This window comes from Antedon mediterranea, chromosome 2 (genome assembly GCF_964355755.1).
Source record: "Antedon mediterranea chromosome 2, ecAntMedi1.1, whole genome shotgun sequence".
In the NCBI taxonomy this organism is placed as follows: domain Eukaryota; kingdom Metazoa; phylum Echinodermata; class Crinoidea; order Comatulida; family Antedonidae; genus Antedon; species Antedon mediterranea.
Genome location: NC_092671.1, coordinates 26,477,444 through 26,505,349, shown reverse-complemented (window position 1 = coordinate 26,505,349; position 27,906 = coordinate 26,477,444). Strand labels below are relative to the sequence as shown.

The following is a 27,906-nucleotide window of genomic DNA, read 5'->3' as shown; positions in this document are numbered from 1 at the left end:
TCTGAAAGATTTATGAAATTAATTTGTAACTTAAATTGATTCAAAATGTCATTGTTCTTTCATTTGAAAATAATTACCACTGCAAAGTTACTCTTGCTAAATTGGCTTACAAAACTGCATAACATGAAATATTTTGTAGCTAATGCCAAAGTTAGGTTGTATAAATTCCATTGGAAAACTGTATTGGAAAAATGTATTCAAAAAATAAACTGAAATAAAATCATTCACATGAAGTTGTGCTGTTTACAAAAATATTGTGTTATTAAACATCACTATTAATAGCAAATTAAATTAAGCATTTCTTCATTGAATAAAACAATGTCAAAGGCAAAAGGGCATAGCTCAGAACTTTTTTTATTCTTACAACCAGCAGTGCAAGGCACAAGGTTGATATTAAAATATCCATTTAAAAACACAAAGATAAAATTATATCATTCATAATACATTTAAATTGTGAAAGGATGGTACACACTACAAGTCATCAGCCTCATGCTACATACAATTCTTGAATGTTTATAAAAAGGTTAAGATATGCAATAGAATTAATATTGAATAGCACATGATATAACATTAACCAATCAAATGGCAATACACCCAGACATGTTATAAAGCCCATTTAACACAATAGTTAAGCCAAGCAATATGTATTTGCATTATCAATTACAAATTTGTCTTCTAGAAAGACACCTTAGAAGACAGGAAAGTCTTAAAATAGTGTTAATTATACTTCTGTCTGTAATTTTACAGACATTCTTTAAGTTCAATCTAAGTACAATTAGGAGGCAAGTCCCAGGAGAATATTTAGTTCATGATTCTTCCTAAAATAACTGACATAATAATCTAAGCCATAAGCCAAAACTTCCTCAGTTTTACAAACCAGTAATACAGTTGTGATGTTTAGGTTCACAACTTTTTGGAAATGAATTGTTCAATAAAAGAAAGTTTGCCTGTATGCTGAATACTACTACTAGTTGTAACTGTATTAATCAATTAATGTTTAAAGATTCCCTACAATTGTTGACATTTTGTAAACTTAATGCATTACTTTAAAAACATTAAACCAGGTCATTCCTTGTCTTAGATGTACGTTTTATGGTAATTTATGATAAAAAGAGAGAAACAATGCACTACCTAAATAGCTTGCGGTAAATGTCCTCTCGTGTACGGTCTTTAGGCTTAGTTTTGTAGGCATAGCTAGTAAACAACAGTAACGTACGAACATCGTACGCTAGCTATAGGCCTAGCCTGACATCTAGTTGCTGCATTAATTGTCTTTCTGTTTTTGCCATAATACGTACTAATACAAATTGGGGGAAACCTGGTATTTTCGCTGAAAAGTTACAATTCTTCCATTTATTTTGGCCATCACGATCGATCGAAAGTAGGTGAATCACAGAAGAAAAACTAAAGTATCAATCTGAGTGTAATGCATGTTGGGATTTATAGCAGGCCGCTAAAATTATTAGAATTGACTTATTTTTCATATTTTTAACCGTTCAAAGACGAAAAAATGTATTGCAATATGACCATATAGTATTTATTTTTACATTAAGTGTAGTTTGTGACCTTAAATTAGATCTAAAAATGTAGGGAATGGGAATTTAAACATTATTGTTCGGGATCAAAATGCTTTTTTCCCATATATCATTTCATTACATAATATAGCACAATTAGGACAAGGTACTATAATAGGGAACATTGTTAAGATAAAAATAATAAGACTAAATATTATTTAATAAACTGGTGAGTGCTTGGCTAGGGTGCTGGAGGTGAGATGAGGAATTAAAAGTTGAGGTCCAGAGTGTACACATACAGGTATGGATTATGTGCACTCTAAGAACCCAGTCTTTCACAAAAGTGTAGGGGTTACACCACACTGTACTTGTCCATCTCAGTACTTCTCCATCACAACCCCTGTTATAGTGGACAGAAGATTAAATGATTTCGTGGCAGTTTGAAAGGAGAGAATATGAATATGAATCTATTATGAAGTACTATCATTAAGAGATCTATTTAAAAGAACAATTTTATAATTGACCTAGTGCCACTGCATAATTACAGATGACTAATAACAATAAAAGACTTTTTGTGAGTAATTCAGTCAACTAGGACAAAATATAATAAACACATCTGACCTACATTTGAATATGACCATCTTCTGACCACATTTTATCTTTCTCCTACTCCTATACCACAAATGGTAACCAAGACAAATGATAAAAATAATACAAGCCACCAAACAATTTAATATGTTAGTCATCCTTACTGTTCCTATACAGCATTATAATTATCTTCATCAATTGGTTCCACACAGCATGCCTCCTAACTGGTTCATTTCCAAAAATACTAGCATTAGCTCATCTCATAGGAAGTTCATGCGAAATTAGATTCACAGATCATGTTGAACAACCGAGTAAAAATGATTGGTATGGTACGAAAGTTAGATGACAAAGTGTTTCAAATCTTTTGACTTGCATATGCAAATGTGCAACTGTTACCAATCCTCACAATGCACTGTAAAACTTTATAAATCGCTAAAATTAAACTTATAGTATAGTAAGAACTTGCATCAAGATAAGTAAACTAAAAATCATACCATAATTAAGTAGAATTTCATATGCGTACTGGGTAGCTTTAAATCTATGGATTGACCCCACTCCTGATTTAATATCAAATTGTATGACATATGTACATTATTTGCAACCATTATCATACAATACATATAAAATAGCAAAAAATTCTAAGTTTAAACACTTTTTCTATTGTAGTTAAATACACAATCAAGGTTGCTGTTTTAGCGTCTAATAAGTATAAGTATAAACTATTAGTATTGGCCAAAAGAAAAGAAACATGTTCTTTTACAATTACAATTCTAGGAACTATACTTACAAATTGACATTGAGATCCAGTTGAATAATTTAGTAAAATTAGATTAAGTTTTAGACTAGGCTAAGACCAAGCCTACAAATGTGGCTAAACTATTATCAAATCATCAACCTATTATGTACTTTCTCAAACATAATGCTGTTCTTATACACGTGTCTGTAGACCACAATCTTGTTCAGGAAGTTGGAAAACTTCCTGAACATGATAGGAAAGATTTTTCAAAGTTATACTTGACCCCATTTGCAGGATATCCAGAACACTTCATAAATACAATTTGCATGGAGCAGTTATAACTTTTAACACAACCTCCTCATCATAATTTGACATCACCTCAAAATGGCAAATGCGAAAACTTGCTAAAATTTGTCAAGCAAAGTATATATGTTTGCTGGATAAGGACATTGTATCTCTTTGAAATCTTAAGTTTGTACATGTGCAGTGGCGGATCTAGCGGGAGCGTACGCCACCCCCCCCCCCCCTTATTTTTTGAAGATTTTTTTTTTGTTGAAAAAAATTTAATAGATTTTAAAAACATGTATCGTTTCGACGGTCATCAATCACCGTCGGAGCACATCGTCAGCTTGATCGCATTCCACCAAGCAGGTACGTCGACATCCTTTGTGTACTATCAATCTCTAGCGTTACCAACGATCAATCACAAAAGGAGCAAGTTGATAAAAGCCACGTGGTGAGCTTGGTCGTGTTCCACTAAGAAGGTCGGCATCCTTTATGATCGTCACTCCCGTATTGTAGAGTAGCGGTACCTCCGAGGATCAATCACAGTCAATGAATAGAGTTGATGAGGTCACATGGTCAGTTTTCACCAAGTGCTACTATACGTATTACTATTAAAATATTAACAATGCTGCAGCATTTCATGACCCTTGTTGTTTTACTTGCTGTTCCAGTCGATGGCCCGGAGTTTTGATAAATCTCACATCGCATGATTCAACTAAGCCTAGCCTAGTGAGAATCATAATAGGACTATAGTTCCTGATATGATATTTACAATGCAACTGTGTTTTCCACATTAGTGGTTGTAACATGCACCTATTACAACAGGATAAAATCCTTTTTTTGCAATGAGACATGTTAAAAATGTATTTACCACAGAAATTCACATGACTACCACCATGCTAACACCCACACTACTGTACCACAGTATGATCTTTCCACTTTACTTCCTAGGCCTTGGTTTAATACCTCCCAATTGTCTAATAAAGTAAACCAAGGGAATCCAAAGGCAGTAAGGCTACAGATAAAATGTTATAAACTATATAAACTACATAAAATTATCATTCAGGCAATCTATTGAACTGTTCATATGATTATCTGTAAGTAAATAAAAGATAGAGCTGTTTAATTATTGAATGTATACAAATTGACAGAAACTCGTGTCAAAGTATATTCTGCACTGGTAATGTGTTGAAGAATTCCTTAGTGTTTTGGTTTTTCCTCCTAGAAGGTTTTACCATGGTACACCCTAACCCACACAAGTGGGTGTATATTGAGAGTTCAATTGAGGAAATTTTTTTTCCATCAAAATATATCTTTTTTTTACCATAATGTAATTAATGTAAAGAGGTTTCAATGTAGCAGTTTGTTAGATGTAAGTTGATATAAAACTATGTTCATACACACACTAGTGTTAGGCCTACATATATAGACTTTATAGAATTTTAATTGCCTGTGTGATCAGGAGAAAGACCTGTTTTTTTAATGTGTCCAACACATCCAACTCCCAAGTGGTTTTTGCTTATATTTGATGCTGATCACTCACACACAATAAATCAAAATGCATCAAAATTAAATTGCGTTCGGTTTTGTTGGCAAATTGGTAGCCAGCTCAATAACTTGCACTTATTTCAGTGATAAAAAAGGTCAACTTTGTTATACATTACTATTTTAGACTAGATTAAAAACAGGGGAATGATTTTCTGATATTTTGTTTTGGACATGCTAAAACACAACATTGACTACTTCTTAGGGTATGTTCAGACTCACAAAGTGACGGTGGAGTTATCTACGCAAGGCGTACGGTAATCCGTGGAGTTAAATTTATGAAAATATATCACACTGATGCCAACTTTACTGATATTCTTTAAAATTGAAAACCTGAAAATACATTTGACATAACTATTTCACTGTCGTATACTAGGGTACAGGTATGTAGTTAATCGTGGTAATGTCTTTTCATTGGTTAAGGTTAAAATCACTGATGCATCACTGGATTAGCGTTATTAAATCTACCCTCTCCTGCTAGAGTTATTAACACCACTGGCGCAGAGTAAGAGCTCCCTAACGCTAATCTGCGGCATGGTTCAGACACAAAAATATGTACGCCGCTTACATAACTCCACCGTAACTCCGTGGGTCTGAACATACCCTAAGTTTATGGTGAACTTAGCATGTAACATATTGCTACAGAGGGTACTGAACTTGAATAGGCAACATTATAGTTTGACATTCACCTTATCATTATTATTAATGTATTCACACTTAATGTCACCTGTAGTATTTAGCAATATTGATGTGACATAAACATTAGAAAATGTCAAGTGCTGAAGAATGTTGTAGTGATGTCATTGTATTTTAATTCAATAACCAAAATTGACCTGACAATATGTTTACCTTTTTAAAATATTAATGAATACCTCAAATTAAGAACTAGATCTTTTACACGCTTTACGATGTTTTATAAACGACTACCATACCATCAGTTCAGCATACATGCGACTTCCACATACACAACACAACTTCTATGAAACACTGGGTTTCTCTAAATATGAACAGAAAATAGCAACAAACAAAACTTAGTTAATAGTTGGTGCAGCTCTACACTATTCCTTTGGAACTCAATTATAGGGCCCCATGCATGTATAAGCTTTGCTGTCTCAAATCAACCTCATGAAAAAAAAGTTTAATAAAAATAAATAAAAAACAGCATAAAATCTTTTCACAAAACTCCCCTTTATTCTTTTCTCTAAGCACAGTGAGACTTCACTTCACTTACTGAGAGTGAGACTTGGAAAACACACTCATAAATATTCAAATTATTTTAATGCGGCAAGTGTTCCATTTTAGATAAAACTCCCTGATAATAAGCAACTCCCTGATAATAAGCAACTCCCCGATAATAAGCAACTCCCCGATAATAAGCAACTCCCCGATAATAAGCAACTCCCCGATAATAAGCAACTCCCCGATAATAAGCAACTCCCCGATAATAAGCAACTCCCTGATAATAAGCAACTCCCTGATAATAAGCAACTCCCTGATAATAAGCAACTCCCTGATAATAAGCAACTCCCTGATATTATTTAATACATAACTTCCTGCATTCAAGAGGTAACTTGGAATTAGTTCGACCAGAAATGAATTAAAACGAAAATCTGTTAAACTCACTTTTGTTGTTTTGGTTTACTATATACTGTACTACAAATGTATGGTATTATTTATACATCCAATAATATCCTGGTAGATAATTCTGCAGTTTTATGTTGCATTAATATTTCAATACCATTAATACAGATTGATCACATTCAAGAGCTTTCACTGTTCTTTCACAGTACACTAATAAAATATCACCACAAACCACACCTTTGAAAATAGAGCTTTAAACTATATACTCAAGCTACTCGGGCTATAGAGGGCTTACACATATTAAAGGCTAGGTATATGCAAAAAATAAAAAGTGATGATTATATATTCCAATAATTCTTGATCTATAGTTTCCCATGTTTCATAATTTGTGGGTTATTTTTTTTAAATAATCAACCACTAATCCCCATTATTTTCCCCACATATTTTGTAAATAAAGCCGAACTCTCTAATTCCTGAAATTAAAGTTTGGTTTTTATAAGCAGAATTAGCTAAAAGTATTTGGAAAATTTAAGAGAAATTCATGTTTTTTTTTTACACATTTTTAATCTATGTACATTTTAACCAAATATTATATTTGAAATTCATAAGTGTTAAATACAATTACCTCTTAAGCTTTGTTAGTTAATAATTAATCAGCTTTGTCAACAACCTTGTTCAGATTTTACATTACATATAAACACATCTAAAATTTTAAGTTTGTGTCATACATATTAAATATCTATTTTAAAATTAATAAAACAGCAACTATTTTTTAAAGTATGGCAATATTGCTAAATGTATTGCAGGAAATGCAAGGTTTGCATTTTGTACATTTTATTTAACCTGGATTGAAACAGTGAATAACAAGAGCAATCAAATAGTAGCAACCTCCACCAGTAATAAAAAGATAAAAAGTTTCATGAATCATTATAAAGATCTGTCTTGAAGTTTTGACGTACAGCCTAAAATTAGTAAAATAATTTAAAAAAGTTGTCCCGAATTGCTTTAAAAATGTAATATAGTATTAAGACTTTGCTAATGTGGCCTCGGATTACGATATGTAAGGTCTGAGCATACCTTGAGCTACTTTTTATATAATAGAAAATTAACAGCTTATATCAAGGTTCTACTTGGAAAACTAAGTCACCAATTGAAAGTTTAACAATACAGCATTATAGACTAATTGGTCATTTTTTGTAATTAAATGTCAATAATCCAGATTATAGCAGCAAGGTAAAAAATAGAACTACTGTATTGTTGATTGAATAGTAAGGCTTTGCCTACACTATCACAAACTAATTCAAGTTCACAAATTCTCAGCAAGTGTACATAGGGACTATCTAATTATTTTTACCTACACAATTAATTTTCACGCTGCTGCTCTAGCCCGCTACGTCACACGAGATGACTCATTAATTAGATGAAATCAAGCAGCAGTTATAGTACTACACTTTGACATTTTTGTTAAAATGGAAACTCCACTATAATTTATAGGTAGCAGCTGCATTTCTGGTATTTATGAGTCCCATGACAATACTGTATTTTACTGGGCCTGTTTCTGCTGCAACTGCTCAAAATACGGTATAAAAATACGGTATAAAATACGGTATTTTTTATACCGTATTTTTTAGTACCCCGTTTCTGCTAACAATACTTCTTGGGTGGTCGTGTTAAATTTCATCTTTTTTACCCAAATTGCCATTCATTTATTTGATCGATAATTAAAAGTCGCAATAAAGGAAGTTTTACGTCTCACTTTCAACAGCCTAGCCCTAGTGATAGAGATGTTGTGAGAGCACAGAAAACATCGTAATGGGAACAATTAATTCGTTCCCTCCCCGAGTTATTGTATTTTGCAATGTTGTACTGCTTTCGCAGGCTCTTCAGCTTTGAGTTTACTTGCTTTGGAGACAAGTTTATTCCATACTCCTGCTTTATTTCTTTAGAAATGTCTTTATAAATGTGGTTGTCCCTTTTATTACCTTTTAGTTGATCAGACATTTTAGCTTCCCCACACACATTTATTTAGTAAAACTGTGATGTATTCGCTCCACATTTTCGCCGAATATATCTATACATGTGTGTAAAGCAGCTAACAGCGACAGAAAATAAAAACACGAATGGTGACCTTTTGTCATGTAAAAAAAAAATACGGTATTTTTTATTGGCAGCAGAAACGGGTACAAAAAATACGGTATAAATTTGTAAATACCGTATTTTATCCACAAATTTTGTGGGGAAAATACGGTATACAAAATACGGTATATTTTTTATGAGCGCAGTTTCTGCTGCCAAAAATATACCGTATATATACGGTATTAAAAAAATACCGTATAATATACGGTATTTAGTTGGCAGCAGAAACAGGGCCACTGTCAGATCATTGAATTATTATCAAAACAGTCCACGAAAGTTTTTGTTTGTAATATGATACTTCACACTTGAAGTATCTAAGTGATGAAGTGACCCCCAGACTTGACCTTAGCAATAAAATAAACTAAATTGAGTCTGTTTCATATCAAAGTTATTCACTTCTGTAACAAAATTCACATTATAGAAAGAGAAAAGAAAGTTTAATTATAACTAAAAAACCACATTGTCTGACAGACAATTGAAGTATTTGGTAATAACATTTTTTTCAGGTAAAATAACTATTATGTGACAATAAAATGACACATTCAAAAACAAATTTGAAATAAAAAAATATTTTTCAGAGGGACAATATATCTTTAAAACTGTTACTCAATAAGCGAGCAGCGTTTTTTGTAAGAAATATTTCTTGTTTATTTAGTCTTCCAAAATAACAATTTAAAAATGTAAATGTAAAACAAGATGGCAGGTGTCTAAGGAGATAACGATTTAAAGCAAGAGCGTCAATGTAGCACTCAGCAGACCTGCTTATCTACCTTACAGTACACAACCTGAACAAATAGTTAATTAATAATTATAAACTGTACAAATAAAATATAAGTTAAATCTAGAATAATAAACAAGCCTCGAGTGCTATGTATGTGTAGAAGACAATGTTTCTAAATAGTTTAATATCTATATGTACGAAGATCCTTATTAAATTGCACTAGAATTATTCAGTTAAATTAACTGCTGTACAAACTGTCATCGAACCGTTTAAATGTAAAAAAAACAAAAGCACTGACTGATTTTACTCTCTGCTGATAAAGTCTATAGCTTTAGTTCAAACTGTTGTAGGTCATCTCTATCACTTTGAATTGTATATCTTTGCCATTGTAGCTGAACCAAGAACTGCCATAATGCTTTTATACTAGTGTCACTTCCTATTTGGTTCCATTACGATTCGGCCCTGAGACGATTCGGCTTGGGACTATTCAGGCAACTTTTGGGCCGAAACATCCCACTTTGTGGGCCGAAACGTCTCACTTTAGACCAAATTCATATTCTTTTTTTTTTAGTATTTATTTATTCAAGTTTTCAAAGGTATTTAACAATCCGTATTTTATTGATATTGACAATATTGATATATATATAATAAATTACTAAAAAACGTAATTTTATATTCAATTCATTACTTCGAAAACCTTGTTTATTTCATGCATTCGCCAAGCGGCCAACAGAGGGTGAATCGTCCCAGGGCCGAATCGTCCCGGGCCAAATCGTCTCAGGGCCGAATTGTCCTGTTACCTCCTATTTCATTCAGTATACAAATACTTCAATAGCATCCTCAAAAAGATGTCTTTTCAAAAGAGTATTGAAATCTACAAAGTAGATTAGCACAAAACCTGCTTAATACAACAATGAAATAAATACCATGTCTGTAACTTAATCAATTCATTCTTATAATACAATAATTTTGTTAAAAACATAAAAAATAAGTTGCTTCTAATAAAATGTGAATCGTGTGCAAGGATTGATATTTACATTTTGCTTCTGTGATATGTAGGCTACAACCACTTTTTTTCAGCGAAAATACCAGGTCTTCCCCAGATTGGTTTTTCTTTTTTTTATCATAATTAACCATAGAACGTATGTTTAATAAAAGGAATGACTTGGTTTAATGTTTTTAAAGAAATATATATGAATTAGTTTAACAAAATGACAAAAAATGCAGGGAAAGTGTTTTAAATGTCCTGAAATTATGTTCCTAATGATCAGCCTTTATTAACGGCAGTTTAGGCTTTCTTGTAACTCTGAACAAAGGTATACACTATTTATGTAAGATAAACATAATTTCTTTTAGAATTTGATATCCATCTACGATAATTTCAAATATCATTATTTGCAGATACTTCAGACTTATTAGTAGCCAAAGTATGTTTTTTTTTTATCATATCATTCGCAATGTGTTGGCCTGCTTGTAGTTTAGCTTTTTAATAATATTACACTTAATAATTAAAATAAAAGGTTATATTGCATTGACGGAAACTGGAGTAATTCATTATGAATTCAATGTTCAAGGTAATGTAGCTATGCTTTCTATTTACTTATCAGGAATGGTTTGTACCAGGATTTTTCTTAATCTAAACCTAATCTACCGTATTTTCCGGAGTATAGGTCGAGAGTTTGTGGGAAAATTTTAATTGCAAAATCTGGGGGTCGACTTATACTCCGACCATGCGATTTTTGAAAAAAAATCAGGCCGAAAAAATATGTTCAAAAGCCGTCAGCTGTCAAGGCCCAGCAAGGTCAGTGAGTGGCCTATCATCAATCACTCACTCACAGAAGTTTTCAATTCAATACCTACATTGTACAAAATAATACAACTCCAACAAGTACTGGTCAATAAAATATTAATATATCACAATGACTCATTTTGATGTTAATATTACGCTTTTAAGATAATTAAGAATAAATAGTTTTCTTTATGCTTCTTATTCACTCTTGCGAAAACATCGTAACACACACCACAGACGTCGGAATGTCCATGCAGCATGTTTGTTATTGCGCGATATTTTCATCTATACACATGCGCAGTTTGTTCGTAATTACAATTACTGCGCATGTCTATCCATAAAATAAATTCTCCTTCGTCGGGCGCGTGTACATTTACAGATAACGCGATTTACAACTACTCGCCTGTACAATTTATAAGCCTCCAAACGGAAAACTCGTTTTAATTTATTCGAGTGACGCGAAAAACATCGCTGATGGCAAGTAACGCTACATCGCTGTCATTTATTATAGGCTGGTGAAGACGGCGGCGAAGTCGTCGTCATTACGTCCGTCCGATATTGATTAGGCCTACACTTTAATAATATAAACAAATAACCACATTTCATACATTTCTAGCCCTCTTTGAACTTTAAAGTAAGTTGTGTTATTAGCCGATTTTGGGGGTCGACTTATATTCAGGTCATACCAAAATCAACGATATTCTAGGCCAAAGTTGGGGGTCGACTTATACTTGGGGTTGACCTATACTCCGGAAAATACGGTACATCCATATAAGTTTGATGGTGAGAATATTTCATGCGTTGAAAAATTTTGCATCAAATGAAATATTCTCTCCATTCAACAGAAACAAAACATTCATTATTTGTTTTATAACATATCTACTTTTATTCAATTTATACATCGTAAATTATTGACGAATGCTAGGCCAGGTAGGCCATTCAAAAAGGCATTGCTCCAACTTTGGACACGCGTAGAACAGTTACAGAAGGCGCACACAAGTTGATTTTCAACAACATTGTGAATCAAAAATTCTCAAATGATATTAATGTGCTAAAACAATTATTTTATTTTTAAAATATAGATATTTGGTGTTGTTTTAATAGTGTGTGTCATATCATGCTATGTATTTTACAATTTATCATCACCGTATCAACACAACGTAACACACGCTTCAAAACGGTAAGCAATAATATAATAGAGATTTTCATTGTGTTGTGTTCATCCCACCCATGTGAGATTTGTGAAAGAAAAATACTTTTTTTGTCTTTTACCAGGCCTAGGCCTAAAATAGATGTTCAAAAATGTCACCCAGGGCAAACAATCGTTTTCTTGAAGACTCACAAGACAGGTAGTACCACTCTTGCAAGAATCATTGAGTTGTACGGATTCAAACATTCACTCACATTCGTAAGAAAAATAGGAGAAAAGGGATCAATTCATTTTAGTAACCAAAATTTTAACAAAAAATCAGTTAGGAAATTTCTACCACCACCTAATGTAACCAAGGGAGATTATGCAAACTATAAATACAATATATTTACATTGCATGTTCGTTATAACCGAGCAGTTTTAGATACATTCATGAAAGAAGACCCTGTTTACATTACCATACTAAGAGAACCTTCAGCACAGTTTGAATCAGCGTTTTCATTTTTCAAATTAGGAAGGTACATAAAAAAAAAAACTGGTGTTTCAAAATTTCAAAATTTTCTTTCAAAGCCAAAGAAATATCCTAAAGCTGTATCTGCTTCCTACAGTAACAATGGTCAAATGTTTGATCTTGGGTTACCAAAGAAAGATTTCCGCAGTGTAATTGCTATAAATAAGACAATAGCCAGACTTGATAAACAAATGAATCTAGTTCTTGTAAATGAGTACTACGATGAATCTCTAGTGTTACTAAGTAAATTACTTTGCTGGAATTTAGAAGACCTACTTTATCTTCCCAAAAACGAGAGACCAGAATCCAACAAATCCAACATGTCGGAAGATATTCATCAAAAAGCTCGAGATTGGAACCATGCCGATACAATGCTGTATAGTTATTTTCTAAAACGACTGCACAAACGTATAACTGATTATGGACCATCATTTCAGCAAGATCTTTTGTGGTTCCGTAATATGAAAGCAGAGTTGCGTCGTAATTGCGTCAATGGAACGGTTGTTGGTAAAAAGCGTATGCGCTATCAAAGCAGCAATTCTAGCAAAACATGTGAATATCATACCGAAGAGGCATCAGTGATGGACAAACGAATACGAAAGCTAATGGGAGCATCACATTAAAATTGTTCATCACAAAATAAAGATTTTTTTCATTCTACACAGTATAATCTTTATACTTTCTATAATGTTCCAAAAATAACTAAATAGATACTGTACAAATATTGATTGAACTGAGGGGCATGGTTCAAAATATAGCCAAAGGTGATCTGGAGAATTACAATTTTATAAACAGTTTCAGAGATCATTATTTTTAGAGAAAAAACAATAATTCTGGGATTTTTCAAGGCAAAACAATGTATCTACAGGATACGTTGTTTTGTCACGGAAATGCATACGATTTTCACTTAACACGATTTTAACTTCACATTCTCAAAGCTACATAATTTTGAGACAGAAACCGCTGATGCATGACAATTTGCATAGCACGAACGTATAAGATATTAAACAAATTCTAGGCCTATTAGACATATAGGCTAGTCAATCTAGCATTTTTAGTGAAACAAATTGCAAACAGAGATTTTTTTTTTTAAATCGTCACATGTGATGAGGAGATCAAAATTTGAGCATCACACCCCTGTCACTCATCCCGGTGATATGCAAATTAGCTTAAATATGCAAATTAGGCAGAAATTACAGGGTTATCATATCTCAAAAACTACTAGTCCGAGAGAGTTGATTTTTTCGAAAACTTGTTCAGAATGTACATATTTAGGTTATATGCATGATATGCATATAACCTCTTGATTCTGTCAAAATCTTTATTTATTTCTTTATTTATTTATTTATTCTTTCCTTAGCACTATTTGTCCGTGAATTATCTTGGCATCAGTTTCATCTATCTAAGTCAATTTTTCAGAGTATATTCCTTATGGCCAGGAATCGAAGTGGTTATGTTTTCACGATGCGCAATCAAAAATTACGCGGTCTACGCGTGATTTAACGAAATCACGTTTGTAATCATATCTTCACAAGCATGAATCACAATTAAACAAAATTTGGTACTCATAAATTTCAGGTCATATTTCATCATATGGCAATACAATTACGTGCGTAGCGCATATAACGCATGCGTACGCGCGCTTAAAATGTTGAAAATTGTCAGAATTTATTTTCGATGAAATTAGAGTACGTTTCAGGCAATTTTAAGCGTTTAAAAAATTGCCATGAGTGCGCAGATTTTTGCACGTGCACTGCGCGTCAAACGTTAATGCGCACTGTTTTTGTCCGATTACTGTTGTATAACCTTTCTTTAATAATATTATCATATTTTATTCACTTTTCAACGCGAAACAGCGTTATACGAGCAGGTCAAATGTGACAGGCTACGCACGTGTAAGTTAACAAAATGGTGAAAATATGCTAAATTTTAAAATTAATATATATCGTCAGAATGCAGGGGAACACCTATTTTTTATTTCATTTTCTTGAAGTATATGTATCATATGTATGATTTATTATCAAATTAAGAGAACAAAAGTTGATTAAGTCATCATTAATTGCATATTAAATTTAAAAAAAATAATTTCGACAATCAAACAAATTATGACATTTTCTTAGGCCAAAATAACAAACTTAACATTAACTTTCTTCCTTCCAAAGTTCATATATTAAAGTTAAAAGTATATAGTTTGACAGTGCATCATTTGTTTACATTTTAAAGATGTCATCATAGTAAAAAATTATAATTCATTGCGGTATGTAATAATCTATTTGCACCAAACTGGTTACTGCATAGTAAATACACGGAGGAATTTTTCTACAACTTTTAGTCAGTGGTGTATGGCTCGATGGTCTGTGCTCGTGTCTATGGCATTCAAGGTACCGAGATCGAGTCTCACCTTGGGAAACGAAATAAGATTTTTTTTTTTATTATCCGTATTGTTTGTTCAAATTTATTTCTTAGTGTATAGATTATACACATGATTTATAATGAAATCTAGATAAAAATTAACTTATGTCTTTATTATTATGTAACAACAAATGTGGTTTATGACATTATACGCATATGGATCTTTGATCGGATTGTGATACCAGCTATGGTGGTCGGGTTAGCAAGGCAAGGTCACGTCCTATCATATATTATAAATAATTAAAGATTCTGAGAAAATCAATCAATCAATATATCTTTTAAAAATCAATTATCTTTATTTAAATCAATGCATATAACCTATAATTCGTCATAGTGACGAATTAAATCTAGTTATATTGTAAAATGTTTCATTGGAACAAATAGAAATATGTATATTCTGAATACAGCTGTGAAAAAATCAACTCTCTAGCATTAGTAGTTTTCGAGATGTAGGACAACTGTAATTTTTCTTCCTTATTTGCATATTTTATTTAACTTGTACTACTAATTTGCATACTTTCGAGGTGTGTGACAAAGGTGTGATTTTGGGAATTATAAAGTGGTGCTATGCTGGCTATTAGGACCCTATATCGGGGTCATTTGAGGCAAAATAAAGTCTCTACAGACACTTTAGTCACATTATGTATGAAAACATTGAAAAATGAGGTCGCGGGTCAAATGTTGTACTTCCGGTCATTTTTTTGTAAAATGTTTCATTAGAGCAAATATAAACATATACATTTTGAATATACAGTATAAGTGAAAAAATCAACTCTCTCGGACTAGTAGTTTTTGAGATATGATAACCATGTAATTTCACCCTAAGTTGCATATTTAAGCTAATTTGCATATCATCAGGATGAGTGACAGGTGTGATGCTCAAATTTTGATCTCCTCATTATATGCGACCATTTAAAAAAGAAAAATCTCTGTTTGCAATTTGTTTGACTTTAGGCTGTTTTTTTAGCTAGATTGACTAGCCTAATACTAATTTACTGTATTTATATTTATTCTAAGAATTAACTACATTTACGAAAAGTTCAGGCATGCTTCAATCATGGACCTATTTATAGCAAAACAACGTATGTTAAAAATTATTTACAATTTTGTATTTATTCATAATTATTTATATTGTTCATGCAAAATTTTACATCATTATGATAAATTTTTGCTGAAATCCAAACACTCAAACTTTAATTCAATTTTTCTCGAAAAGTAACATTTTGTAGTTACGTTGTTTTCCCTTGGAACGACCATAGACAATACCATTAGACCAAATCAAGAGATATATATAGTCTCACGCAGTTCATCGTTATGTATACATACAGTGTAGTACAATCTATCTGTACCTCAAGATTCAATTATGTGAAATAAACAGACAAAGTTTGTTTATCAAAATATATTAATTAACGAGGATTTATACCTGGTAAGCTACAATTTAAAAGTCTTTTACTGACTCTGTTAATCGGATGAGGTTACTCAAGTTTATACGAAGGTCCTGTTCAGACTTTGCTAATGTGAAGTAAAAAACACGAGATATTGTTGACTGAACTGTGAGACCTTACAATTTCACAATAATATTTATTTCCTTCATAATAATATATAAATGCAGTACAAAATACATAATTAAAGAGAAATAAGGTAGAGTAGTAACAATGTTCAAGTTGGCAAGCCTCCTGTTTTATGTATTTGTGTATGTCATTACTGAGCTATACATACATTATATGTTATTCCTCCTAAGCCATGTTAACTTGCTGTTTTTTATCATACAGTATCAGAGTTATATTGCGGACTATCAGAGTTGTATTGCGAATTAGCTTGACATGCACAAAAAAAACATTCACAGGTTAATCATCCGATGGGAAGCAATTATTATGTTGTTACATTTCGATTATATCCGAGTTATAGTTTCAGCAGATCTTTATCTGAGAAACTATATATTATATCAGGATTAATGAAAAGGAGGTTAAGATAATTGATTATGTCTTGCGTACTTACCGAGGATGTAACTCGAAGTTACATTCAAACTTGTTCCATTTCACAGAACGGAAGATTATTTAACAACATAGCACTGTTTAAGTATGAATTGCTTTAAGCGTGTATATAGCTGAGTTAACTCTTGTGCGTGTACAGTAAACACTGCTTATGTAACATTAGAAAAGTAATTTCTATTGGTGTATTTTTTCAAGCTTTCAAAGTAAAACCTCAATTTACACAACAACATTGCTCTAAATGAGATGTTATTGTAAAATATTTGTATTCAGCAGTAGGCATATACTTGTATGTTACTTTATTTGACAAAATTAACAGTGTAAAGGAGAATGACCTTAATGGCAACAACAAATACTTGTAGTTGAATGTTAATTCTCCTACTTGAATAATGGCATAATTGATGCAATCATACCCTGCTAATTAATAGTTAATAACACTAGCCTACAGACATCAGTGACAGAATAGTTTTACTATTCAAACTGTAACGTAACTGTACAAGGCCACGAGGTTGATGGACCAACAAGTGTCCCATTATGTTTAAAATCTATATTTCTTAGAAAATAATAATACCTCCCCTAGATATGAAAAAAAATACAACATTAAATTAAAATCGAGAAGTAATAAAATACAGTTAAAATTGTATCAAAATACTTGGTACATTGTAGATCATGTAAATTACTGAATTCTACTAAATTACAAATATAAATGTGTGCATGGTGTGTGGGGTACATTTTTTGAGGAAATAAATAAAGGCCTCTGGGCATTTGTTTGGGGGGGGGGGGGGGGAGAAATATAATTTATTAAAATCGAGGGAGGTATTCCGGTATACAGTAATATGGTACTTATAAGGTGCCCTTCCAAAAAATACAAACTTTTGGTATATGCTATTAAACCACATTTTGAGTTGAGTTGAGTGGCCAATTGGTTAAATCAGATAAAATCGGGTATACACAGGTTCAAGGCACTCCTTGACCATTGTTCTGGTGGTAGAACAAGTCTTCCCGGATAAGGGCTAGAGGTCCAGTGTACACATCAGGCTTGTGTGTACTTTAAAAAACCCAGTTCATTGGGGTACTGGTTTTATCTCAGCTCCCGTTGTGGACAGACAAATAAGCACTGTTTGGTGGCAGGACTCAAAAAGACCCTTAGGGGAGAAGAAGTTGCTGTATGGGTCGTCCACACCTGCACGCAGTTCAGCCCAGTAGGCTGCAATTTACAGGTTATTCCACCCACATTTACATTTTTTTACATTTTTCATTTGGTATTTTAAAGGGCTCCTTTACTGTAGTTTATATTCTTTTTCTTTACTACAGTAGTGTCATAGAAAGAACACATAATATACAAAAGTGATATGGTACCCGCAGGTACTGTAGGCGACAACTTGCCTTCCTTAAACAAACGTTCATATATACAAACATTAGCTATTTTATTTTTATTTATTTATGTTGTTATTGTAGTTGTAGTACTGTATATCATTGGTGGATCCCATAAACAAAATCAAATATACAAAAGTAAAAACAATATAAGTAAAATAAAATACAAATTGGATAATTACTGTAATTTACAGTGTAAATATATCATTCTACATTGGCAATAGTATAAAATTCACAATTACAATATTGGTAAAAGGCAATCTTGAGTATATGCTTAAATTAAATGCTTAATCAGAAGTATTGCACACATTAGCTTACTGTATTTTGATGAGAAAATGAAAATTACAGTAGTTTATAAATTTGCTAAAACAAATCACTAAGCCTCTTCACCTGACAAAGTTACGTTTTGTACCATGGAAGAGTGTAGTAAATGTTTATGTCTATCATTCGTAAGAGATATGGTTATCCAGGTTATCTAGACCAGACACATAGTTGTAGCAAAATAACCTAACCAACAAACTCTATAATGTAAATAAATAAATAATATAACAACAGAAAAACAAACCAACCAACCTGTTCGGTGGAAAATACACTTCCTAATTAGTTGTAGAACAAAATAACAAACTAAAACACTGGCATAAACTACAGTATAATATCTATAGCAGCTACTAATATCACTCAATCACTAAGGTCACCTATGTATAACACTTTGATTTTAAATTCAATAACTTTGCCACTGTAGCTGAACCAAGAACAGCCATAATACTTTTATACTAGTGTCACTTCCTATTTCATTCAGAATATAAATACTTCAATAGCATCCTGATCAACAAGATGTCTTTTCAAAAGAGTATTGAAATCCCCTCAAACAAAGTAGATTAGCACAAAACCTGCTTAATACAACAATGTTAATGAAATGAATACCATGTCTGTGTAATTTACCCAATTCATTCTTATAATACAATAATTTAGTGTTAAAAACATGAAAAATAAGCCACTTCTAATAATATATGAATCACGCACATGGATTGATATTTGAATTTTGCTTCTGTGATATGCACCCACTTTTTTTTCAAGTGAAAATATCAGGCCTTCCCCAGATTGTATTATTGGATTCTCCCAAAAATGAAAAAAATTAATTCAATAATAATTCAACAATACAACGTTACGGCGTACAATGTTCATAAATTACCTCTGTTCAACAGCTAGGCCTAGCTGGGTTGGTTTTTCTCTTTTAATCATAATTAACCATAGAATGTACGTTATATGTAATACAAATTCATTTAACAAAATGAAAAAAAAATATCCTGAAATTGTGTTCCTTTCTGATGCTCAGCCTTTATTAAACGGCAGTTTAGGCTTTCTTGCAATTCTCTTAACTGAACAAAAGTATACACTATTTGTGTAGATAAACATTTAATTTCTTTAGAATTTGATATCTATCTATGATAATTTCAAATACATCATTATTTGCAGATACAGTACTAATATGTACCAAATTCTAGGGGTTTTTTTATCCTATATAATTCGCAATGTGTTGGCCTGCTTGTAGTTTAGCTTTTTATTAATATTACACTTTATAATTAAAATAAAAGGTTATATTGCATTGACGGAAACTGGAGTAATTCATTATGAATTCAATGTTCAAGGTAATGTAGCTATGCTTTTTATTTATTTATCAGGAACGGTTTGTACCAGGATTTTTCTTAATCCAAAACTAATCTAAAAATGATAAACGTTAAAAGAGTTGGATAGTGAGAATATTTCATGCATTGAAAAATGTTGCATCAAATGAAATATACTCTCCATTTTATTCAACAAATACAAAACATTCATTATTTTTTTTATAACACATCTACTTTTATTCAATTTATACATCGCAAATCATTGACGAATGCTAGGCCAGGAAGCTAGACCATTCAAAAAGGCAGTGCTCCAACTCTAGACATGCAATAGAACAGTTATAGACGGCCCGCACAACAAGTTGATTTTTAACAACATCGTGAAGCTTCTATCGCACACTCGCAAAAATGTTCCCAAAGCATACTTTATTTGTTACTTCATATTTTACTGGCCACTGAACTTACTAAATCTTCTAAGTTGGCTAAATAGCTGCAAGTTAAACTGGCTATATATATATTTAACTAAACATCGTCTAGCCGCGACTATGCATAGATCCCGATATTATAAGCATGAAATATAAGCATGTGCAGTTTAACAACGGCTTTAAAATTAGCTTGAGGCCATGGCAATAACTATCCAATGCTGGGAATTGAAAGGTTTGGTTAAATTGGATTTATACACACACGCAACGATTATATAGGCCTAGCCTATGATGCTAGTGTTGAATATAGCTAGTCTGAAGGGGGTCTATCTGCTTAAGAATAAGGTTGTTACAGTACAGTCTAATATTGTTTTGAAGAGTGTGTTAAAAAATGGTTTGAAATATGTTGTGGTACTTATTTCTTTCAAGTACTTGCTATAAAATGACTAAATTCCTAATAACAATAAATTAATTTATACTTATAGACATCCATACCTCTATATTTATCATTAATATCCTGTAGTTAGTTGATTAACAATAAGCAAGAGCTACCAAATACCTGTTTGGCATTGTAAGTACAGTATACTGGTACTGTACTAGGTTAGCCTTGGTATTAGCTATTGTTCACCAGTCTATTATAAAACTATTAATACAACACCAAAGCAAACAGAACAAATGAGCTTATATTTTTATTAGACATGGAGAAATTTGAGTACTGTAGTGATGGGCAGTCATGCATTTTATTGGAAGCAAAAGGAGGGTGACTGAGTATTGATTCATTACATATTGAACCCACTCAGGAAGTCTAAACAAAAATGCTATGCAATATAAATGTTTTTGGCTGAAATTTCAATTTAAAGTCTGAATGTCACTATATTAAATTACATATCACTACATAGTCCTAATATAAAGGACTACCTTGAAAATTCACCAAATTAACTCCGGGTATCCTAAGCCCTGTAAAATCCAGACAGACAGCCATTAAAATTAAAAGCACAATAAATTTAAAATTTATTACAGTAAATTCTTGAAAAGTGACTATAAACAAGAAATATTTTGTACAAAAAACGCTACTCAACATTTTAAAATTAATCATCGTTCATTCTTTAGTATATTTATAATTAATTATTAAAAAGATGTCCTTTAATCACAAAAATACATGCACCCATGCCCATTTAAAAATGGTCAATTTTAAACTTTAATGTGCTGTGTGTGTGTGACCTCAACCTGAATACCCACTAGAGACAACATGACTTCATGGTGGTACAAGTGAGAAATTCTTCCACGATCTGTTGATACGTGTCAACCAATCAAAGGGCGAGAATCCAAAATCGTTCAACCGTGAATCCTCATAGACTCTCTTTTCCCAGACGTTTTTTGCGTCCAGCAGCTGGGATCTATTATAGTCAAGTTTACAAAGTCGCAAAACTGTCGGCCTTAGATACTATAACTGCTGCTTGCTTTAGCTTATGAATGAGTAGTCCTCATGGGACGTAGCTGACTAGAGCAGCAGCATGAAAACTATGAAAAAATGAAAATACAATTCCAACACATGCTATTGATATTAGTGCAATATTATTATTACTAGTTAAATATATTGGTTATTTGCCATCATTTTATTTTGTGTCAGCTGAAGACAAGAACATTCTTTGTACATATCTTAATAAATGTGTCACACTGTTGGCACCAAGACTGAATTCAATTAATTAAAGTCTGGCAACAGTGTTGGAAAGTCAAAACATGAAATAATGCCAACAATTTCTAATCATTGGGTATGTAGCCAAGATTTATCACAAGAAATAAGTGTTGTAACAAATAAAACAGCTAATGTATACAATAATAAAATTAACCTACATTATCATCAGTTATCAAAATTATAATTTGGCCTTAAATTATGGGAAAACAAGACAAAATCAAAAAATTATGAACAAATTAACGAGACCATGATGATGAAAAGGCCTGCTTTCAGGGGTTTCCCAATAAATTATATAATATTTTGACATAATGGGTAAAACAATTACTGACATTTTCTATTTACTGTGAAAACATTTTTATCAAGAAATTAATTTTAGCAAGTTGTGAACTCTGTAACAATTAAAATTGTTACTTGAAATCATATACATAAAATTGTTTAAATTAATAGTAATTTGGAGCCCTTTTCAGACCTAAAACTAAACTATGGTTGTCATTTTGCTTATAAAAAAGACAACCAATTTTTGATTGAATATTTTGTTCTTATTATTTTGCAGAGAGACAATTCATTCATTATCTTCTTGCTTCAGTGTGCAGCACTGACACTGTAGTAGTACTGTACAACCAGTTGATCATTTCAGACAGATGGCCAACAAACATTTTGATTTACTCACTTACCATATTACAAAGTGAATATTAATGATCATACAATTTGTAGTATTGAACTAGTCTGATGAACGTTCAACTTTAAAGTACATAGGTCATATGACTCATAGTGTTCATAATTTAGAAGTAATTTTTTATTCAATTACGTATTGTCACCTGAAAATGACAAAATATTATTTAAAACATGTCTGGCAAAAACAACTTTTTATCTTGGAATTTATGCTGCCATCAACAGCACGGAAAAAAACTATGGCGCTACTGTACTTTCACAGCGAATTATTCAAGATGGCTAAGAATAGACTTTTACGGTCACTCACCATCACCGTCGCGCAACCAGTTATTGTTTTTAAATTGGGTTTGGTGTGAAAGTACAGCAGCACAAAAACTATACCTAGGATGTCCCATTTATTCTTTTGTGCCAGGTAGGGTAGAAGAAAATCATAGGGCGTCACTCTCACTGTCTAGCCAAACATGTCCCCGAGCTAGCCTTTCTTTGCACCAGTTGAGCTAGAAACACATTTTAGACAACTAAGTTTCCACCTTAAGTTCAATTCAAGTTACTGGAAAGATGCTACTGCTTTTACCCAGGGCCAGGTAGGCTAAAGCATACCCTTTTGGTAGTTTCAATTCCAACAATATCAATATTACTCAACTATATAACTAACAAAATAACAATAAATTGATTTAAAAAAAAAGAGAATTTTGTTTTCCTCCTCCTCTAGTTTACGAAATTGGTATAATAATATGGGCTACTGCAAATATACATTATTATAAACAGCTAAAATATATACAGTATCACTACTAGTCAGATTATATTAAATTTACAGGCCTGCCATAATAAAGTCTATACCGATCTTTAAGTAAAATAAGGTACTGTACTGTAAAAGCCCAGGCCCATGCAGTAGTATTAGTAAGTAGCTATGTACACACCTGATGACTAGTGACTTACCTGTGCAAACTAGGTCAAATAATGTGATAATAATCCATACAAAAACATATATCCAAAACAAGCAACTAATCACAACAGTCAATTTAAAATGAAAGGTCAGTATACCAACAGATTCACAGTATAATAATACAAACAATACAAATAATTATATAAATAATTTCCACAACTAGGCTCCTGATATGTACTCTCAAGTCTTTACAATGGCCAGGGACTCTGACAGCTTTAGTCCCCTATGTTTTAAGATTCTCTAAGCACAGTTGAATAGAGAGAGTAGCCTGGCCTACAAACTGCATACATACAGCTAAGCATCAGCAAATAGGGAGACATTCCATTTGTAACTGTGCTCAGGTTACTATGCAAATTAGTCTAACTCATTAATATGGATGAATGCTATTAAAGCTCTGCATTTCTATTGAAGGATTAACAATTAGTTTCATGTATAATCATAATACTTCTTTTTTAATTAATAAGTGAAATGAAATACATGTTCATTCATTAATTGAAAAGGGAAACAATAAATGAATAATCATAGCATAAATATTTTACTTGATTTATAATTTATAATATATATATATACACATATTGGTACAAGCTAAACTTTCTTATTTTAGGATTGCAAACATCTGCCACCCATTGTAAAACAATTCTCTGTGATGGTAAAGTCACTTTTGGAAAAAATCTTGGTACTGCCCACAATGAGGCTTGAACCTAGAACCTCTAATTTATGAGTCAAGTCTCTTAACCATCAGGCCAAAGTCTCACTCCAGTTTTATAACACATTATATTTTTGTTCATGCAACTTTTATTGACCAATAAAACCACATAAAAACTTTCTTTGAAAATAGAGGGCAGCATACTATGCAAGTTTCTTTATAAAATGTTTTTTTTGTTATTTTCAAAAATGTAATTGTTGTTATATATATTATATTATAATTGTCATGCTTATTATTAGGACGCAATGTCTAAAACAAAAAGCTACTAATATTTATTTATAATAATAAAATATTGATATTTAGTATTTTTTACTGTAAGTACAAGTTCCAGTTAAAATCATATTAGACATTTTTAATTTTCTTTTTTATTAAAAATATATATTGCTTCCCTTGAAAAAAAATATATATATACAGTCGACTCCGCCTAAGTCGAATTCGCGTAAGTCGAAAAATCGCGAAAGTCGAATTTTTATGAAAGTCCCAATTCTTTCCTATACATTACTGTGTAATTTTTATTTGTAAGTCAAATTTTTCTAAGTCGAAATTCGTCTAAGTCGACGCGCTAAAAAAGCCGATGAAACGTACGTAATTCGATAAATAAACGACAGAGGAGATAATGTGGGACCATATCGGTTCTCTCAAGCAGGTTGTATAGTATAGGCGGCGTCCTACAACTCGCGCTAGTGTATAGTGTATGAGTTGTTTCAGAGTTGAGAACTTGAGCGTCGTTTTGTGGGTACCCATTTTGTGTTAGACAGATGGCAATAAACAATGGATACCGATTTCGAATAAGAACCGAAATGTATTTATTATACGTTTTCGTATTGTTTCGGGCTTAAACCATAAAAGAAAATACAGTTTATCATTGCCGATAAAAGAGGCTTAGCATTTATTAGGCCTAGCTAGCTAGCTAAGCCAACTCAATTCAAGAAGGCTCATCGCGTGGGCCGCGATCGCGACAGGGCAGGGTCTACTCTAGGCCTAGCCATAGCGCGGCTAGTGAGTGAACCTAGGCCTAGCTAGCCTAGCATTTTTTTTGCAAATCTGTAAGTCGAAGTTCGCGCAACTCGAATTTTTATACCGGTCCCATTAGATTCGACTTAGGCGGAGTCGACTGTATTTGTTTATTTTGTCTTTTTATATGCAAAATCAATCTTTTTTTTAATTTTAGGTAAAGGTAAATAACTTCATTAAAGCTACAAAAGGACATATTCAAAGTTTTATTTTTTGTATTCATATTTTTCCAGGGACAATATATCACTAATATATTGTTCACTTATATATTTTATTTTGTCGTTTTCCATTTCATTTCATTTCATTTATTTATTTGAAAAAAAAAGCATCTGGGGGCTTTTACAGAGACAATGAAGCTCTATAGTCAGTAAACCAGAAGCCCCAGCCTAAAATTTACAACATTATACTGTCTGTATACAGTAAAAAAAGTTAAAATTTGTTGTGTTGTCGCTTGCTGAATATTTATTCAATATTAATTTTTATGCAGTAAAAAAAAGAAAAACTGAAATACAAGCTGAGAATTTGGACTATTTGTTTATAGTCCCAATATTGAATTTGGTCTAGGCCTCTCTCTAACCAGTTCAGATGAGTTTTTACAAGAAATGTTTACCAATTATTTTTTTCCTGAACCAGGAATTTCTCCAGGTATTTAGTCCCACCCCACAAAGTCAGCCCAATTTCGTGTTCTAGGTAGGTTGAAGATATACAGTATTTGTTTGTTGTGTTTTTAACCCTGTCTGATCTCCAGTAATATTCTGAAATGGATGGAAGAAGATGAATCTTGCATAGTAAAGTATAAATATAAACTTAGTACATTCTCTCTACAGGTACCATCAGCTACCTCACAAATGCAATATTCTTTAGATTTGTTGAAGACTTGTCTGACAGCAGAAAATTGAGAAAAAAAATAAATCAATCAACATATTGAAATATAAACAAAAATAAATAAATAAGAACTCACCTATATGTAATTCAACATCCAGAAATGACAGATCCATTATTTTAAATTTCTCTTGATCACAGATTTAATTTACAGAATTGAAAAGTGTCATATTTGGTACCAGTACAAAAAAATAGTTCCAGGAAATATGTTAGGCCTTTCCTATCACCATCATCATATAAAAACAGGTGTAGTGATAATAATGAAGATTTCTGTCTCTTAAGTCAGTTATAAACATTGACTGTATATAGGAACATTTGAATACTTTAATATTTAAATTATAAACAAATCTGCAAAAATTAGAAAGTATTTAAAAGTTCTCAGTAACAACCATTGCATACAGTAACAAATGTATACAATACAATCCTTAAAAATAAAATGATGAAACAAACTGTAAGGAAATAGATAGTGCAATAGCTCCTGATTCTCAAAAATAGCAAAATCCATTCTGAATGTAAATGTTTGAAGATCCAATCATCTATCCTCCATAACAGAAGAAGAAATAACAACTACATATCAATAAAAAAAAAAACAACTTCTATAAGCAACTCAGAAGAAAAACAAATCCAGTAAGTACAGTACTACTGTACAATACCACAGTCAATGTGTGAAACTTGAACACTTATCAACAATGTAGTGTCATAGTCCCTGCCACGAATATTGACATAATGGTGTTTGTCTGGAAACAACAAACTTTAACTTTTTCTTAAATAAAAGCGAGTCCCTTCGCGAAGCTGTAATCAATATACCATCTTGTACAACACTGTTTGAAGTTTATACCTTTCTTTAAATAATAACAGTAGCTGTTGGGTTTCTAGTTGAAAACCTAAGTGTATCCACTCAATCACAAAGGTGATTATTGAAAGCTCATTGTCAATTTACTTATAAAACATAAAAATTCCAACAGTATAAATGTCCCTTTTTTCAAAATATATAACAGAACACAATGGGGTCTGGTATATAACAGAGTCATATGCAGGAACTATGGAGTACCATATATAATAATAATAATAAGATTTATACAGCGCACATATCACAAAAGTGCTCAAGGCGCTTGTGAAAAACCATGAAAAAACATATAAACCTTAAACCTAAATACAATTGATAAATTTGACAAAAACCGAAAAAAATAAACAAGACCAATCAAACCCACATCGCTGCTTCCGTTTACCAGCAATTTAAGGTTCATAGACCAGCCAGTACATAACTCACAGGTGTTTTCAGTGATGTGGGTATCTAGCTAAACAAATTAAATCTTACAAATTGCTGAAAGCAGCCGACAGCAGCTGAAAGCTAAATGCTTGTATGCATGAATTTATATACGTACAGTATTCTCTTTATATAAGGAATAAGCAAGATACAGTACATAAAAGACAAAATATCTATAATGTTGAAACAGAATACAAAAATATAGCAGCAGAGAATAAGAGTATACAATAAAATACTTCTCTTTGAAGATTGGAAATAAGTATAGACAAAAAATGAAAGGTCAATCACCATGGTGGTCAGTTTACACAACTCCAATCCACAATGCACTGACCTGCAGTAGTCTCAC

At 32.1% G+C, this 27,906-nt stretch overlaps 2 protein-coding genes across 6 annotated transcripts in view; one reads left to right on the top strand and one right to left on the bottom strand.

Moving 5' to 3' along the window:
• The window catches only part of LOC140040802 (uncharacterized), a 190,795-nt gene that overhangs the window by 82,708 nt on the left and 80,181 nt on the right, over positions 1-27,906 (bottom strand). The gene's annotated exons all lie outside the window — the stretch shown is intronic.
• On the top strand, positions 11,850-13,179 carry LOC140040803 (galactosylceramide sulfotransferase-like). Its single transcript, XM_072087018.1, has one exon. The coding sequence runs from the start codon at positions 12,013-12,015 to the stop codon at positions 13,177-13,179; it is 1,167 nt and encodes a 388-aa protein (XP_071943119.1). The 5' UTR covers positions 11,850-12,012.

Coding starts and splice junctions, on each gene's coding strand:
- LOC140040803 (XM_072087018.1), top strand. CDS start 12,013: ATGCTATGTATTTTACAATTTATCATCACCGTATCAACACAACGTAAC.